Below are 18,108 nucleotides of genomic sequence, written 5' to 3' on the forward strand. Positions count from 1 at the left end.
CTATCCAGAGGTAAGTGAAGACAGCAGAGTTGGCCCAAGTAGGATGAAGAAAGAAAAGGGGCTTCATACCATTCCTGTCTTGTCCATCTCACCCCCAGCCCACTCCCACCTGCAGTTCTCAGGAATTGTCTCGGGAACTGCACTATGAACCAAGATGAGATTATCAAGAAAAGTAGCTCCCCTTCCTTGCCTTTATCCTCAATCCCAGACATTAAAGGATAGCTGAGAGGAAAGGATTTGCAGGAGGAGGCGGCTACATTTTAAAGTATTTGTTTATTTTTCTGCATTTTAGTTTCATGCTTGTTTAACAATTACAGAAAGATTTTGCTATGTACATAAAATATTTATCCTGAAAGTGAATATTTTAAGGTTTAGATATGATTTTCCTTCATTGGCAAAGCCTACGATATAAGCACAGTGTGAAAATAACCTGTAATAAAATAAACAAAAAATACGTTTCTTTTTTTCTTTTTTTCTTTTCTTTTTTTTTTTTTTGAGACGGAGTCTCGCTCTGTCACCCGGGCTGGAGTGCTGTGGCCGGATCTCAGCTCACTGCAAGCTCCGCCTCCCGGGTTCACGCCATTCTCCTGCCTCAGCCTCCCGGGTAGCTGGGACTACAGGCGCCGCTACCTCGCCCGGCTAGTTTTTTGTAGTTTTTAGTAGAGACGGGGTTTCACCGTGTTAGCCAGGATGGTCTCGATCTCCTGACCTCGTGATCCGCCCGTCTCGGCCTCCCAAAGTGCTGGGATTACAGGCTTGAGCCACCGCGCCCGGCTCTTTTTTTCTTTTATGTCCTTATGTTCTAGTTTTTTAAAAAGGGCTTTTCACCTAATCATGCCACCTCCTTCTGTCCTACTTCTCTCTTATTTTATAGCTGCTTTCATTTTCTCAGTATCTGCTTCCTTCGTAATATGACATAATCTGAGTTTTACCTCACTATTCCACTGAACAATGTTTTAATTGAAAGGAATTTACAGATTATCTGATTCAAACTTTTCATTTTTTTCAAATAAGAAAACCTCAGCAGCTTTAAGTAGCTTAGATAAGGCAGAGACAACAAGGACTTAGCACACAAGCTTGCATTTACCATTCTCTGCCCATGGCAGACATTGATAATCGATTTTATACTCTGTAACTCCCAGTGAGCTTTATGAGTCCTTTCAGAGCTCTGTAGGCAGCCAATGCCGTCACTCAGAACAAATATGAGATCTGAAATCTATGCCATCCCTGGCCCATAATCACACATAAAGCCATGAACACTTAGCGAAAAACACTAAATCAAGAGCAGCTATAAGGGATTACATTTGACTGAAAGCCAGATAAGTAGAATAAACAGTAAAGGAGAAAAGCAAAGGCTCCCTGATGTTGAACTAGGCTTGGAATGTGAATAAAATTTAAATAGGTAGACAGTAAGGAGGAGAGAATTCTTTGAGGAAAAACCATGTGAGCAAAGGCAGAGGCTGCTCAGGGCCAAGCATGACAGTTTGGCTAGGGGAGCTGCTTCAGATTGGAAAACTGTTGGAAAGATTAATTGGGGTCAGTAGTAGGAGATCTTAAGAGCTCAACTACGAAATTAAAATTTTATCCTATGGATTAAAATCATGAAAGTTTTTGAGCAAGGAGATGATTTGACAAAATTATCATTTTAAACAGAATTATTAATCGATAACATGCAGGAAGGATTGACAGGGAGAATAATACAGCGTGTTAGGAAGCAGATTTGTTTCCAGGCCTCAGGAGATAGAGGTTGGTACTAAGGGAGTACAAGGGAAACAAAAAAGACAAGAAATATCAAAGATGTCATTAAAAATAAAAATTAAAGAGGACATAGAATTTTATGGCCAATGGAGAGGATAGTGGAAGAAAAATAATTTCTCTTCATGAGGTGGTGAGTGATGGTGGTACCTCTGAACTAAACAAAGAAGTCAAAAGGAGAATGAGCTCATTTTGGAGGAAAAATATTCCCTCTTTAGATATGTACAACTTGGGATGGCTTTGTCATATTTTTTATCTTGCAAGAAAAATGAAGCACACTCAGTTTTTATCTGTCTCAGAACTACCTTCATTTTCTGTAAGTACCAGGAAACATCTGTGGTTTTGAAGTTTAGCTTTGACATCATACATCAAGCTCTGTGAAGTTACCACTCTGGCCATTTGGGTGATTTCTTGATACTCTAGGACTTTTGAATCTAGTCATTTAGCAAGTTGGTATTCTTTTTTCCTTCTTTACAAAATATTTTTATTTTTGTTAGCCTTACGTTTATGGTTTAGATTTCTTTGGCCTTATCAAGCTTTTCTTATTTTGTCTTCAACAAAGTTAAAGCTAGCATATAAACCAAGATTTCCACAAACTGGGTATCTTTTTAATACTTTGTTTTCAAAGGATGCAAGGTGTTGTAAACCGACTGTCCAAGTTACTGAAACCTGGGGGAATGCTGTTATTTCGAGACTATGGAAGATATGATAAGACTCAGCTTCGTTTTAAAAAGGGTAATAGTATATTCAGTTTGAGGTTATTTTTAAGTGTTCTAAAGACGCCTTGATTATATTTCACATCAAAGTATTTAGTTGTTGTTTCTTTTTTTTTAAGGAATACCTTTAAAAGTCTCTCTTTTCACAATTTTTTTCAGGACGTTGTTTATCTGAAAATTTTTATGTTCGAGGAGATGGTACCAGAGCATATTTCTTTACAAAAGGTATGCTAATCTACAAGAGGAAATGATTGGTCATAATTGTTCTTGTTAGTTATTATCTCATCGATCATAGCTCAGAAGCTATACAACTGAGGCTTCCATCATTGATTAAGCATTAGATGTCTTCATACTTTGATGCTTATAACTGGTCTACATAAAAGGTTGAAAATGGCCATTTGTTTTTTAATCTTTTTCCAGTTGAAACTGCTTTAAAGAGGCTCTTGTTTTACCCTCATACCCAGATGAAGGTGAAGGCTGTTCCATTTTGGAGATATTGTTAGCCTAGATATGAAAAAAATTGATGATATACCACAACCAGAGGAGGACATTTGATAAGTTTATAGAAAATTACTTGGCCCATCACAGGGGTGCTCACTTGTAATCCCATCACTTTGGGAGGTGAAAGTGAGACGATTGCTTGAAGCCAGGAATTTGAGACCAGCCTAGACAACAAAATGAGACTCTGTCTCTACAAAACAAATTTTTTAAAATCAGCTGGGCTGGTGGTGCATACCTGTAGTCCCAGCTACTCGGGAGGCTAAGGTGGGAGGATCACTTGAGCCAGGGCAGATGAGGCTACAGTGAGGTATGATTGGACCACTGTGCTCCAGCCTGGGCAGCAGACTGAACCTTATGTCTAAAAAAACAGTACATTTTCAAAATAGAAAGAAGGAAAATTACTTATCTCTAGCTAATTTCTCTTTTTTTTTTTTTTGAGACAGAGTCTCCCTCTGTTGCCTAGGCTGGAGTGCAGTGGCACAATCTCAGCTCACTGCAGTCTCCACCTCTCCAGTTCAAACGATTCTCCCACCTGAGCCTCCCAAGTAGCTGGGATTACAGGCACCCACCTCCACACCTAGGTAATTTTTGTATTTTTATTAGAAATGGGGTTTCACCAGGGTGGTCTCGAACTCCTGACCTCAGGTGATTTGCCTGCTTCAGCCTCCAAAAGTGCTGGGATTACAGGCATGAGCCACTATGCCCAACCAATTTCTCTTTTTAAAAATGCATTTCTAACAGTACCAAGTGAATGCTGCATTCAAGGATCTTCCCAAATTTATGTGAGTACTTTTATAATCTGCCATTTTGGGTTTCTGTAAACCAACAAAAACTCAGAAAGGGAGCACCTTTCAAAATATTGAAAGCTGCAACCAATAGTTTTATATATCTGTTGATGTCTGCTGTGTCAGTCTGTAAACAGGTGTATTTTTATATGCATGGTGTATTTTTGTGAAGTGGAAGAAACTCGCTTGGTTTCATAGGTTTCCTTCACCAAATTGTTCTAGAGAGTGTTTCTTGTATAAATGAAATTTAGATGGTCAGTTATTCCATCAATGTTCTATTCCTTACCTCCCCCATCCCTACTCACATGTCATATCTTTTATTGCCATTTTTGTCTTATAGGGGAAGTCCACAGTATGTTCTGCAAAGCCAGTTTAGATGAAAAGCAAAATCTGGTTGATCGCCGCTTACAAGTTAATAGGAAAAAACAAGTGAAAATGCACCGAGTGTGGGTTCAAGGCAAATTCCAGAAACCATTGCACCAGACTCAGAATAGCTCCAATATGGTATCTACAGTCCTTTCTCAAGACTGAACTTTGTAACATGTTAAGGTACAAAGCCAGAGGACTGCTATTCAAGGACTACTATAAGTCTTTCGTTTCTCAAAAGACAATGAGAAAAAAAGAAAAGAATTTGTGTTTCCTGCTGTTTTGTCATAGGTGAGCTCCTTTGTACATTTTAAGCACATGTAAGTGGTTTGGCACAGTGTGCCTTTTTCTGTGCTTTGAAAACTTGACATGCCAAGCTTGTTTGAATTTATTACATCTAACCATTTTGCTTGTTTCTTGAATTTTATAAGCATTCAATTAAATTAGTATTATGTTAGGTAATTTTGAGAAATCGTAACTTGACATTTTTTGCAAGTAAAAAATATTGTTTATTTGTTTGGGCTTAGTAAACCAGTTCCCAAACACAGTCTGACTCTTCCCATTGTCATCTGATTGCAGAGAGAAAGCACACCTTGTTTCCAGGGAAAGCTACAACAAGCCCAAAGTCAAAGTGTATTATTTTTTGTCTTGTTGTTGTCTATTTTCTCCCTCTTTTTTTTTTTTTTAATTCAGGGGCTGACATCTGAAATAGAATTTTAGTTCCTCTTTCCTTTCCTAAAATTGGGGAAGTGTAGCCCATGCTAACATTATTTTCAGGCTATTCTTAGATATACACATTGTTAGGCCAGGTGCAGTGGCTCACACCTGTAATCCCAGCACTTTGGGAGGTTGAGGCAGGCAGATCGCTTGAGCTCAGGAGTTCAAGACCAGCCTGGACATGGCGAAACCCTGTCTCTACCAAAAATACAAAAATTAGCCAGGCATGGTGGCACACACCTGTGGTCCCAGCTACTCAGGAGACTGAGGTGGGAGGATCGCTTGAGCCTGGGAGGCGGAGGTTGCAGTGAGCTGAAATCGTACCCTACACTCCAAACTGAATGACAGGGTAAGACCTCATCTCAAAATTTAAAAAAAAAAAAGATATGTAAGCTGACAAGCTCTTGTATCAGGGGCTTTTGAACCAGAGCAACTTCATCTTGAATAGGGACTGTGTAAAATGAGGCTGAGACCTACTGAGCTGCAGTCCCAGGAGGTTAAGGCATTCTTAGTCACAGGATGAGATAGGAAGTCAGTACAAGATACAGGTCTTGCAGACCTTGCTGATAAAACAGGTTGCAGTGAAGAAGCCAGCCAAATGCCACCAAAACCAAGATGGCAATGAGAGTGTCCTCTGGCTATCCTCACTGCTACACTCCCACCAGTGCCATGACAGTTTACAAATGTCATGGCAACATCAGGAAGTTACCTATATGGTCTACAAAGGGGAGGCCTGAATAATCCATCCCTTGTTTAGCATATAATCAAGAAATAACCATAAAAATGGGCAACCAGTAGCCCTTGGGGCTGCTCTGCCTATGGAGTAGCCATGCTTTGCTTTTTTTTTTTTTTTTTTTTTTTTTTTTTGAGATGGAGTCTCGCTCTGGCACCCAGGCTGGAGTGCCGTGGCGTGATCGCAGCTCACTGCCAGCTCTGCCTCCCGGGTTCACGCCATTCTTCTGCCTCAGCCTCCTGAGTAGCTGGGACTACAGGCGCCCACCACCATGCCTGGCTAATTTTTTTGTTTGTTTTTGTATTTTTAGTAGAGATGGGGTTTCACCATGTTAGCCAGGATGGTCTCAATCTCCTGACCTCATGATCCGCCTGCCTCGGCCTCCCAAAGTGCTGGGATTACAGATAGGAGCCACCATACCCGGCCTATTCTTTACTTTCTTGATAAACTTGTTTTCACTTTACTATATGGACTCAATTCTTTCTTGCACAAGATCCAAGAATCCTCTCTTGGCGGCTGAATCCAGACCCTTTCTGGTATCAGTGGTAAGCTCTGTTTAAGACAACTGTCATACCCAAGAAAATTCTTAAATTGTGGCAGTTAAAAATGTATTTATCCCCTTGAGGGCCAGACACAGTCACTCAAGCCTATAATCCCAGCACTTTGGGAGGCCAAGGAGGCGGATCACGAGGTCAGGAGTTCAAAACCAGCTTGACCAATATTGTGAAACCCCATCTCTACTAAAACTACAAAAAAAAAATTAATCAGGTGTGGTGATGGGCACCTGTAATCCCAGCTACTCGGGAGGCTGAGGCAGGAGAATCAGTTGAACCCGGGAAGCCAGAGCTTGCAGTGAGCCGAGATCAATCACACCACTGCACTCCAGCCTGGGTGACAGTGCAAGACTCCGTCTCAAAAAAAAAAATTTATTTACTCCCTTGCTTCAAAAAGGACATAAGTTGACTTGCAAATCACATTTTGTAGAAATGAAGTTTTCAAGATTGGTCTCGTACTCATTACATAATATTTATTGACTACTTACATATTGAGTGCTGAATTCTATGGAATAATACAAACAATAAAGACCCAGCCTTGTTTATGCTCTTCAGGGAGCATAAATAGAGTCTAGCTGGCAAAACAAAATGTGCATATCCCAAACCTGTAAATCATGATCTAAGACAATATACAAACAAATACTCAAATAGGGAACTTACAGCAGACTTTGATTATGAATCACAGAACCTAGAAGAAATGAATACTCTCTTGAAAGAACCATCATTGGAATAATTCAGTTCCAACTGTTTTTTCTTTCTGAGTTCACTTAAAATCCAGTTTTCTAGAAGAATATCATTGGTCTAGCTTTAGTCATTGGTTCATCTCTTAACAGGCTGGGACAGGGCAGCTTAACTGATGATGCCACCAGAATGGGCAACGTGGCAAAAACCCTGTCTCTACCAAAAATACAAAAATTAGCCAGGGATAGTGGCACGCACCTGTGGTCCCAGCTACTCAGGAGGCTGAGGTGGGAGGATCTTTTGAGCCTGGGAGGCAGAGGTTTCAGTGAGCTGAGATTGCACCACTGCACTCCAACCTGGAATGGAAGGAAATTTCACTTCTGGAATGGAAGAAAGTTATTCAAAGGAAAATAAAGACACTGCTATCAAAAAAAAAAAAAAACAGGGGAGGGATGCTGTCCAGTCACACCCAACACATCATATAGCAGTGGTAGCAGTAGTAATAGTAGTTCAGAGAGAGAGAGAGAGAGAGATCAGCTCTGAAAAAGAATGGAAAAGAATCAGGTTTCTTGGGGGAAGTAGGTCTCAGGCTAGTTCTTGAATCTACGTTCTCAGCAGATGGTGAGAAGACAAGTGTGGTGTGGGATATTAATGATGAGGAATAGGTAGAAAAGACGGGGAGGGGGTCATCTTGTAGATAACCTAGAATAGCAGGTATATTGACTTCTAGTCTCTGAACTGGAGCCATCTGAGATCAGTTTGTTTTTGCTTTATCCTAGACATGGTGTCTTATAAATATATTGAGAGAGGTTGAGGAGTTGTCTATAGAATGGAATGGAGTGAGGTCAGAGATCAATGGCAAGAAAGAGCACGTAAAGGTTTTTACACAAACTTGCCTTGATGGCAAGTCCTCAAAAGTACAATTATCAAGCTTTCTGTTGAAACATGTATAAGTCAGTAAATATAAATGTTAAAATTTGCCCAAGACTCTTAACTCAGTTGTATTTCATAATTAAAGTATACATTAACAAACCAAACTAGTCATGAAAGTATTACATACAATAAGGGTAGTTTAGATAAGTTAATGTTGCTATGGGAACCCCAGCAGATCTCCTTGTATCTCCATTTAAAAATCATGGCCCAAGGTGGTTTTAAAAACAACAGAAGGTAAAATTATTCTCACATTCTCACACATGTAAATTGTACTGTCTCTCTCAGTTCTAAATAGCGGATTCAAGCCAGCCTCTTGACTGGCACAGTAAAATTCAGCTTCGTGTCTTTCTATAATGTATTACAGCATGTGAGTTAACCTTTAGAAGCTTCAAAAATACATCAACCAAATTTGGACTGTGAGACACAAACTGGTCTCTTTTGGGCTCTGTCCAGCATAGCCTTCCTATTCCACATGGCTGCGCAGCAGGGCCATTTCCACCAGTGTCTTCTGCTTGCCTGGTCAGTCTTTCTCTCTCTTAACCTACCTGCAGCTTCCTTCTCAGGGTTTGCTGCTAGACGGAAACGTAGATTTTGGCACAGAAAGAAAAGGGAAAGACCTATTTGGAATTTTGTCTATAGATGTTAAGAAATCATGAAGTGTTGCAAATGTAACTGCTTGGGTATTAGTTTAAAATATTTGATAACTGCATGAAATTCTAATTTACCCCTCACATCCATAAAGCTAGGACCAGTTAGTTAGGCAGAGTTTGATACTTAAAAATTCATCTTCTGAGAGAGCTGAATTTCAAACGGACCATTTTCTTTCCAGCAGTAAAAGGTATATTATTTCATCTTCTTACAATACAGAAACAATGGAATATATTGTTTAAATGCACCTTCATTTTTTTTCTCCATTTCTAAAAATTCGCTTTTGAGCATCGTCCAAATGTAAAAATTCTCACACATGAGGAACTGTTTCCAAAGGTTGTGAGAAAGTTAAGATAACAGTTTCTATTATTAAAAGTTTTACATTCGGTATGACACATTTGCCTGTATTGAAACACCCATTTAACATTGACTTCTGAGAACTTATTTGCTTTGCCTCTCTCGGTTCCATATGCTTTGTCTCCAAATTGTGAACATGTCCCGGGTGTGATCCTATGTCGTTGCTGTACTCTAGTTGGTACGTGAAAATTCACCCATATGCAGATAGCTGCCCTCTTGGAGGCAAAACTTAAAGCTATCAGAACCATCTGGATTGTTAAACCCCAAAACTTCCAACTCATCAAAGTCCTGAAGCCTGAATAGATCATACATTGTTACTTCTAATTGGTTTTGATGTTTGTTATGCTCCTCACAAGTGCAGATAACTTCACATTTGCATCGCTAATAGACCTCTTTCAAAGCCTCTGCTCCTCCTGCTTCCTGCCTCTATTAGTCATCGGGAGACTTAGTGTTGGCGTGGGTATTTTCCCCGCTTGTGAAAGTGCACTGTCAATTCTAGAGCATTGAATATATGTGAGGTATTGTTATTAATCTACAAGGCAGTACACACAGTATTCCAGCAACAGAGACTTTTTCAAAGGTTTTATGAGACATTGTAAGAAAGACAGTGTCTTTCCATGGAAAAAAAAAGTGTTGCCTCAGAGTCAAACAGGAAGCATGGGTCCTAGTTCCTATTGAACTGCTTAGCTGATCTTAATTTAGCTCTGGATGCTAGATTTTGTGTATACTATCCACATTATTTAATCCTCAAACTCCTATGAATTCATTTTGATGATAACCATTTACAGAAGAGATGTTGGGTAACTTGCTCAGGATATCACATCTAATAAATAGCAGAGTCACAACTCGGACCCAGAACTCTCTGATTCCAAAACCTCTACTCGCTGCACTTGTAATGGATGGGCCCAAATGCTGCTGGGAAAGGCACCAGGGAAGAAAGATCTTCTGAGTCAAGCAGAAAACAATAGCAGTGGAGAGGAGTTTGTTTCGGATGACCTTCAAGGTTATGGCTCATTCTAGATCCAATCATTCTAGGAAATAAGTAGGTTACACTTGTCCACAATTACAAATTGGAAAGAAAGAGAAGGAAAGGAACTGAGAGGAATGACAAAGCAAAAAGCTTTCAATCAGTTCTTTTCAGCATTCTGCTTCTGCCTAGTTCTGCACTCGCCCCACCCCCTCAGACTTCAGCCTTCCACTTGGCATCCCTCCTCGCAGAGCACTCTCACTTGCATACTCCTCACTTAAAGAAAAAAAGCATTCTGTACTGCAAGGGGGAAAAAAACCCTTAAAATGTCTTTATAAGGATTCAGCTCTAGGGTAATATAAAATATGTGAAATCAGGAGGTGTCCATAATAAAATATGAGTGAAAACATCATTATTTAAAACATTGTATGTACATTAATGCCACATTAATACCAATTCAAGCATGAAATGTTGAGCATTTCTTGGAATACAGTTTCTTGGAATATGGTTGGGGATTTGAGAGGCACAAAGGTACCCACAAGATGGCTTTGGTGTAGTTGTAAATATAAATAGAAGTAAAATAACAGTTGCATCTTTTATAATGAATCTATATTGTGGCCTCAAAGCTACAGAGAAAAGTGGATGCCAAAATCTGTCTTTCATTAACATATGTCTTAAATGACAGGGAAGAGGTGTTGAAGATAAAATTACTTTTTCCTAAGAGTATGAATCAGCAACATGCAGTAACAAGCAAGTAATAATAGTTCTGCGTGTGAGTGCCTACAGAGGGTAAGAAAAATAGCATCAGATTGAAAAAGCAAGTGCACCTGCAGGAGGGACCCAGGAGGCTGCAGAGCACAGCTCCCTTGAGCACCATCTCAAAGTATCTCAGAGCACAGTGACCCTAATTCTGGCAAGTCAGGCTGGCATGAGATGGATGGAGCACACTGAAACCTCCAGATGGTCAGACAGCCCACCCTCAGCTGCCCCTGGAGCTCAGCGGAGGCAAGCTACAAGGCATTGCTACTTGGCCAAGAGTTTAAAACAACAGCTCCTGACTCTACAGTGTCTGTGGTTTCACAACCACTTAACCTTAAGTAAGGAACAGCTAGAGGCAGCTGAATGAATAAATACATGTTAACGTTACATAAAGAGGAAAAAAAGCAGTACTTGAGCACATGGACTTAAAATAGTGTCCAGGTAGCTGTGTCCTTGGCATCCCAGTGATCTGGGTCTTTATCTTTGATTTTCTCCAGCAGGTAGACACCAAGTAGATCCAGGCCCCAGGGCGGGAAATGCTTCTCTATCAGATGTTACCTATCAAATAAAATGAGCCTTTGATTGCCTCCTAAAAAAAAGCCCCAGCATCATCTTTCCTAGTTGGGCTGATGAGGTTTGGTCCAGGAAAATGGAATTTTGTTATGCTTATAAAAATTATTTGGTCAAATGTTTTCAATCCATTGCTCCTAGTTCATTGCAGAAAACGCAGAAATTTTTTCCTCAATTAATCTTTACCAAGTATTGGTTTTTTTCAAGAAACACTGGAGGACAGTCACCCTTTGGGTTTTTAAGGCTTTTCCACTGGAAACAAGCACTAAACCTGTATGACTTCCTAAAATTAGCAATGAGCCCGCTGCTGAGTCCATTGCATTAGTGGGGCTTTTTTTTTTTTTTTTTTTTTTTTTTTTTAATGCTCTGTACTTAGCACAAGCAACACTATGTAATTGCTGCCTCATTTCTCTCACCTTCTGCCTCCTGAGAGCAACTTGTGTTCCTCCTGAGGCGGTCCTGCTGAACAGAATGCTTGGCATAAAGAATGCGATCGCTCTTCTTACATCTTTAATTGTGCCCTGCTCCCTCAGGTGAGCAGAGACATATCCCCCTAAGCAGCATTTGGCACTCGCACTGAAAATTGCCTGAAGGAGAATGGCTGGAATTGCCAGCATCACATGCTGCATCGAAACAAGAAAGAAATTTCTGCCTCCAAGGATAATTGCTTTTCTCATTGCTCATACTTTTTCTTTCACAGCCCTCATTTATTTTAATATTTATATTTTTACTTTGACTTTCTAGAAGATATTTTTTAAGTTTCTTTTTAATCCAAATGAAAGATGAAATTCAGGATCCCAAAAAGCATGGAAAAATCTATCCTTTCCATGAATATATTCTTAATCCACCACTCTCTCAGAGTGTCTCTTCATTTGCAGCTTTGCTTCTTAATAGAACACCTGGGCTCTGGAGATTAGTGAGACAAAGCTTCATTATAACCTTCCTTGTTTTACTCGCATTTCTTCCATGCTTTCTCTCCCTAACTCACTCTCCAGGTGCTGCTTTCTTTTGCCAAATAGTGCAAGGAAATACTTTTGCAGATCTTTTGTTTACTTTAGGAAAAAAACATGGATCCAGGCTTTCCCATTCGGCACTGCTGCTCATTTCCTGACTGGCCTTTAAAGTTTGGCTCAGTAGTAACTTGGGGACTTGTTTCCTACCCACAGTGAAAGGAGCTGGGTGCCCAGCAGCCCCATGCCGGCATGAGAATTAAGTTCTGCTCATTCCCTGGATAAGCAAGCTGACGTTTTCCTCATCGATTTTCTTTTCCATTTCTCAAAGCTTTATTGCATACTCATTTAGCTTTGACTTTTAAAAAGATATTTTAATAGTGTTGTTTTTCCTCCAAGCGTGTGCAAAAGCTGATCATGTGCACGAGGAAGCTCTCGAGAATAAATAATTACCTCTTTGCTGTTTTTCACATACTACCTCACACACTACACAACACACCCAGGGCTTACCCCTACTCCAATTTCACTGGCAAGTGCCTGACCTGGTATAGGAGGAACTGTGACACCAAAGGAATTTGACTTGGGTTACCTCACTTTCTAGGTTCCCAAGATTCCCAAGTTAAGGAAGCTTTGGTTATTACATAGTTGAACATTTTCTTATTTCATGTAAGTTTTGTAAATCTTCTGTGATTTCTTCTCCTCTTTGGCACATTTACATTAAATTTTATTCTAGTTATGTAACTGTATAGTATAATTATGTTTATATATGGATATAAATTGCTCGGTTCATCCTACTTTGGGGAGTTTATTCATAGTTTGCTATGAGGTCAGTAACTTTCCAAAGAGACAGGCTTTCTAAACTTGAAGCCTATACTTTTATATATTAATGCATTTTTTTTTACATTAGAAGATAGTTAACCTAAGAAAGTTGAATGATAAGTAGAATGAAAGTAGAAAGCACTGACTGACAAATCAAAGATCTTCAGTACATCAGGGATGAGTGTTGTCTTTCTTAAGGACTTAATCTGTAATATAAAATGTCAAATCAAATACCATTTTCGACCAGGCATAGTGGCTCACGCCTGTAATCCCAACACTTTGGGAGGCTGAGGCGGGTAGATCACCTGAGGTCAGGAGTTCGAGACCAGCCTGGCCAACATGGTGAAACCCCGTCTCTACTGAAAATACAAAAAATTAGCTGGGCATGGTGGTGTACACCTGTAATCCCAGCTACTCAGGAGGCTGAGGTAAAAGAATCACTTGAACCCAGGAGGCAGAGGTTGCAGTGAGCCAAGGTCATGCCACCACACTCCAGCCTGGACAATAAGAGCAAAACTCTGTCTCAAAAAAAAAAAAAAAAAAAAAAGAACAATAAATACCATATTTGTGGTGGTACAGACAAAGATTAAGCTATTGACATAGACAAGGTCCAACTGAGGAAGCACACTGTGTCACTGGTGATGAAGAATCCAGAGTTGGTCATTCCTCTAAAGCTCAGCGAGGAGCAGTCACCTCCAGGGAAGGCTACCAGCAGAAGCCAGCAGCACTCTGACCTTATGGAAAGTGGACACACTTACACACAGACACATTAGCCAAATGCTGCTTCAGTGACCCAAAGAAAAACACAGTCACAGAAGGTTGTTGCAAGAGTGACTTATGACTGAATCTCAGAGAACTGGACGGTAGGCTTAACTGTCCCCTGCCTAAGCTCAGAGAAAGAACCCAAGAAAGAGCCCTAGTGGAGCTTTGGAAACAGGAAAGCGAGAGGCTGTCAGCTTTTTTCTGCTTACCTGAAACACCATTTCCGGTGTTTTTGTAGCACAGAAATGGCTACTAAAAGTATTAGGGTGCAGAAAACAATGGTCCAAAGGATGGTTCTTCAGCATGCTGAGCACACTGAACTAAAGGAAATTAAAACACCATCAAAGCTGCCCCAGAACCAAGGAGTTGGCCAGGCGTGGTGGCTCACACCTGTAATCCCAGCACTTTGGGAGGCTGAGGCAGGCAGATCATTTGAAGTCAGGAGTTCAAGACCAGCCTGACCAACATGTAGAAATCCCATCTCTACTAAAAATGCAAAATTAGCCAGGTGTGGTGGCGCATGCGTGTAATCCCAGCTACTCGGGAGGCTGAGGCAGGATAATCGCTTGAACCCAGGAGGCGGAGGTTACAGTGAGTCGAGATTGTGCCATTGCACTCCAGCCTGGGCAACAAGAGTGAAACTCCATCTCAAAAAAAAAAAAAAAAAGAACCAAGGACTCTTGGTTTCTTCACCCCACATCAAGCACAGGAAGGGGTTCTCTGTGGAAGTTTCCTTATCTGACTGAGTAAAATTCTTCCAAAAGAAACGCCGTTGGCCCAAAACCCCCTCCCTAGGAAATCTCATTAAATAACCAGGGAAGATTAACCACCAGAAAAGATTGAAAGTCACCTTGCCCAGACAGACTTTTCATCTGTTTTTCTGAGGGCAGTTCCAAGAGGTTACTGGGGAGACTTTATCTGCATAATAAGACAACCTTTGGTCACAATGAAGTTCTGCCTCTTGCCTTCCTAAAATTTGTTGCCACCTCTCACAGAGCACAAAAAAACTTTGTCGCAGGCCATTATTTCTTCTCTGGTCCCATTCAGTTTTCAAAGAGAATCATTTATAAACTACTGTCTGCTCTTTGGGTCCACTCAGTTCTCCTAAAAATCATTCACTGCCTGTTTTAGTTTGTTCTCACACTGCTAATAAAGACATACCTGGCCAGACATGGTCTCTTACACCTGTAATCCTGGCACTTTGCAAGGCAGAGGTGGGCAGATCACCTGAGGTCAGGAATTTGAACCCCCGCCTCCCGGGGTTCAATCAGTTCTCCAGCCTCAGCCTCCCGCGTAGCTGGGATTACAGGCACCTGCCACCATGCCCGGCTAATTTTTATATTTTTAGTAGAGATGGGGTTTCACCATGTTGGCCAGACTAGTCTCAAACTTCTGACCACAGGTGATCCGCCCACCTCAGCCTCCCAAAGTGTTGGGATTATAGGTGTGAGCCACTGCACTGTGCCCAGCCTGCAAGTTAGTTATTTTCTAGATACAATGGGGGTACAGGCATTAGGTAAATACACCGATTCCAAATGGGAGAAATTGGCCAAAACAAAGGGGCTACAGGCCCCATGCAAGTCCAAAATCCAATGCGGCAGTCAAATCTTAAAGCTGCAAAATTACCTCCTTTGACTCCATATCTCACATTCAAGTCATGCTGATGTAGATTCCCATGGTCTTGAGCAGCCCTGTCCCTGTGGCTTTGCAAGGTACAGCCCCTCTCCCAGCTGTTTTCATGGGGTGGTGTTGAGTGTCTGTGGCTTTGCCAGGTGCACAGTGCAAGCTGTTGGTGGATCTACCATTCTGGGATCTGGAGGATGGTGGTCCTTTTCTCCCAGCTACACTAGGCAGTGTCCCAGTACGGACTCTGTGTGGGGGCTCCCACTCCACATTTCCCTTCTGCACTGCCCTAGCAGAGGTTCTCCCTGAGGGCTCTGCCCCTGCAACACACCTCTGCCTGGACATCCAGGTGTGTCCATATAGCCTCTGAAATGTAGGCAGAGGCTCCCAAACCTCAGTTCTTGGCTTCTGTGCACCTGCAGGCTCAACACCATGTGGATGCTGCAAAGGCCTGGGGCTTGCACCTTCTGAAGCCGTGGCCCCAGCTGTACCTTGGTTCCTGCTAGCCATGGCTGGACCAGCTGGGATGCAGGGCACCAAATCCTGAGGCTGCACACAGCAGGGGGTCCCTGGTCCCAGCCCAGGAAACCATTTTTCCCTCCTAGGCCTCTGGGCCCATGATGGGAGGGGCTGCCACAAAGGTCACTGACATGCCCTGGGCACATTTTCCCCATTGTCTTTGTGATTAACATTTGGCTCCTTATTATGTATGCAAATTTCTGCAGCTGGCTTGAATTTCTCTCCAAAAATGGGGTTTTCTTTTCTTTTTCTTTCTTTCTTTTTTTTTTTTTTGAGACAGAGTCTCGCTCTGTCACCCAGGCTGGAGTGCAGTGGCCGGATCTCAGCTCACTGCAAGCTCCGCCTCCCGGGTTTACGCCATTCTCTCGCCTCAGCCTCCCGAGTAGCTGGGACTACAGGCGGCCGCCACCTCGCCCGGCTAATTTTTTGTATTTTTTTAGTAGAGACGGGGTTTCACCGTGTTAGCCAGGATGGTCTCGATCTCCTGACCTCATGATCCGCCCGTCTCGGCCTCCCAAAGTGCTGGGATTACAGGCTTGAGCCACCGCGCCCGGCCGGGTTTTCTTTTCTTAAAAATGTTTTTTTTTTTTTGAAACGGAGTCTCGCGGTGTCACCCAGGCTGGAGTGCAGTGGCCTAATCTCAGCTCACTGCAAGCTCCGCCTCCCGGGTTTACACCATTCTCCTGCCTTAGCCTCCCGAGTAGCTGGGACTACAGGTGCCCACCACCTCACCCAGCTAGTTTTGTTGTATTTTTTAGTAGAGATGGGGTTTCACCAGGTTAGCCAGGATGGTCTCAATCTCCTGACCTCGTGATCCACCTGTCTCAGGCCTCCCAAAGTGCTGGGATTACAGGCTTGAGCCACCACGCCCACCTGGGGTTTTCTTCTCTATCACATTGTCAGGCTGTAAATTTTCCAAACTTTTATGCTCTGCTTCCTCTTGACACTTTACCACTTAGAAACTTCTTCCACCTGATACTGTAAGTCCTCTCTCTCAAGTTCAAAGTTCCACAGACCTCTAGGGCAGGGGCAAAATGCCACCAGACTCTTTGCATAGCAAGAGTGGCCTTTACTCCAGTTCCCAATATGTTCCTCATCTCCATCTGAGACCACCTCAGCCTGGACTTTATTGTCCATATCACTATCAGCATTTTGGTCAGAGCCATTCAACAAGTCTCTAGGAGGTTCCAAACTTTCCCACATTTCCCTGTCTTCTTCTGAGTCCTCCAAATTGTTCCAACCTCTGCCTGTTACCTATTTCCAAAGTTGCTTCCACATTCTCAGGTATCTTTACAGCAGCACCCCACTCCTGGTACCAATTTACTGTATTAGTCTGTTCTCATGCTACTAATGAAGACATAACTGAGACTGGGTAATTTATAAAGGAAAGAGGTTTGATTGACTCACAGTTCCACATGGCTGGGGAGGCCTCACAATCATGACTGAAGGCAAATGAAGAGCAAAGTCACATCTTACATGGCAGCAGGCAAGAGAGTTTGTACAAGGGAACTCCTATTTATAAAACCATCAGATCTCATGAGACTTATTCACTACCGTGAGAACAGTATGGGGGAAACTGCCCCCATGATTCAATTATCTCCACCTGGCCCAGCCCTTGACACATGGGGATTATTACAATTCAAGGTGAGATTTGGGTGGGGACACAGTCAAACCATATTCTTATCCTTCAAAATAGGCTGTATTCCCCCATCTCCCTCTCTTCTGTGAAGAGGGAACTATGTAAGCTCCATCTGGCCTTTCCTTGAGTCTCGTATTTTATGTGGCTCCGTGCTTATGCAAGTTAATAAATTTGTATGCTTTTCTCCTGTTAATTTGTCTATTGTCAGTTTATTTCAGTGGGATGACTCACTTATTGAAACTTCAGAGGGAAAGTTTAAACTTCCCTACATAAAACACTTTTTTCTTGACACTGTTTTGAAGAGCAGTGACTCACCTTTACCTGATTCTTTGTTTGATTCCAGAGCCCTTGGACTTTTATATTTGTTTTCTACCTTGATATCACAAACCGTGAGTTTGTTGATGCTTCATAAATCTGGAAAGATGTGGCATGGATTTAGGAGAAATATACCCAGAGATGTAAAGGGGAAGGAGACATTGGCCAACCAGAAGATCACCCTCATTCCTCAGTGAAGGAGAAAGGCCTGACTCCTACCTTGTATAAGGGAACTAAGGGAACTGGGTAGGTATCAGTATAATGGAGTCACCAAGTGATTTAGGATTTACTGCCCTACTCTGAGGAAATAAACAGAGGGAATCAAAGAATACAGGGCAGAATAGTCTACTAGACAAGACCCCAGTGTGGAATCACAGCCATCCAGTGAGGTTTGAGAGAAACCCAATAAATAATATCCCTACGTTCTCTGCCCAAGTTT

At 41.9% G+C, this 18,108-nt stretch overlaps 1 protein-coding gene across 6 annotated transcripts in view; it reads left to right on the top strand.

Annotated features, from left to right (window-relative positions):
* METTL8 (methyltransferase like 8) overlaps positions 1 to 11,071 on the top strand; it is a 108,848-nt gene extending 97,777 nt beyond the window's left edge. For 3 of the 6 annotated variants that reach the window (XM_030916683.1, XM_030916682.1, XM_030916684.1), the window contains 3 exons: positions 2,384 to 2,490; positions 2,631 to 2,696; positions 4,098 to 11,071. In XM_030916683.1, coding sequence (XP_030772543.1) covers positions 2,384 to 2,490; positions 2,631 to 2,696; positions 4,098 to 4,288 — 364 coding nt within the window. In that variant the 3' untranslated portion in view covers positions 4,289 to 11,071. The remainder of the gene's footprint in view (positions 1 to 2,383; positions 2,491 to 2,630; positions 2,697 to 4,097) is intronic. The other 3 variants (XM_030916685.1, XM_030916686.1, XM_030916687.1) reach the window with 2 other exon arrangements.
* Positions 11,072 to 18,108: the final 7,037 nt, after the last annotated feature.

Source organism: Rhinopithecus roxellana, chromosome 14 (assembly GCF_007565055.1).
Source record: "Rhinopithecus roxellana isolate Shanxi Qingling chromosome 14, ASM756505v1, whole genome shotgun sequence".
Lineage (NCBI taxonomy): Eukaryota > Metazoa > Chordata > Mammalia > Primates > Cercopithecidae > Rhinopithecus > Rhinopithecus roxellana.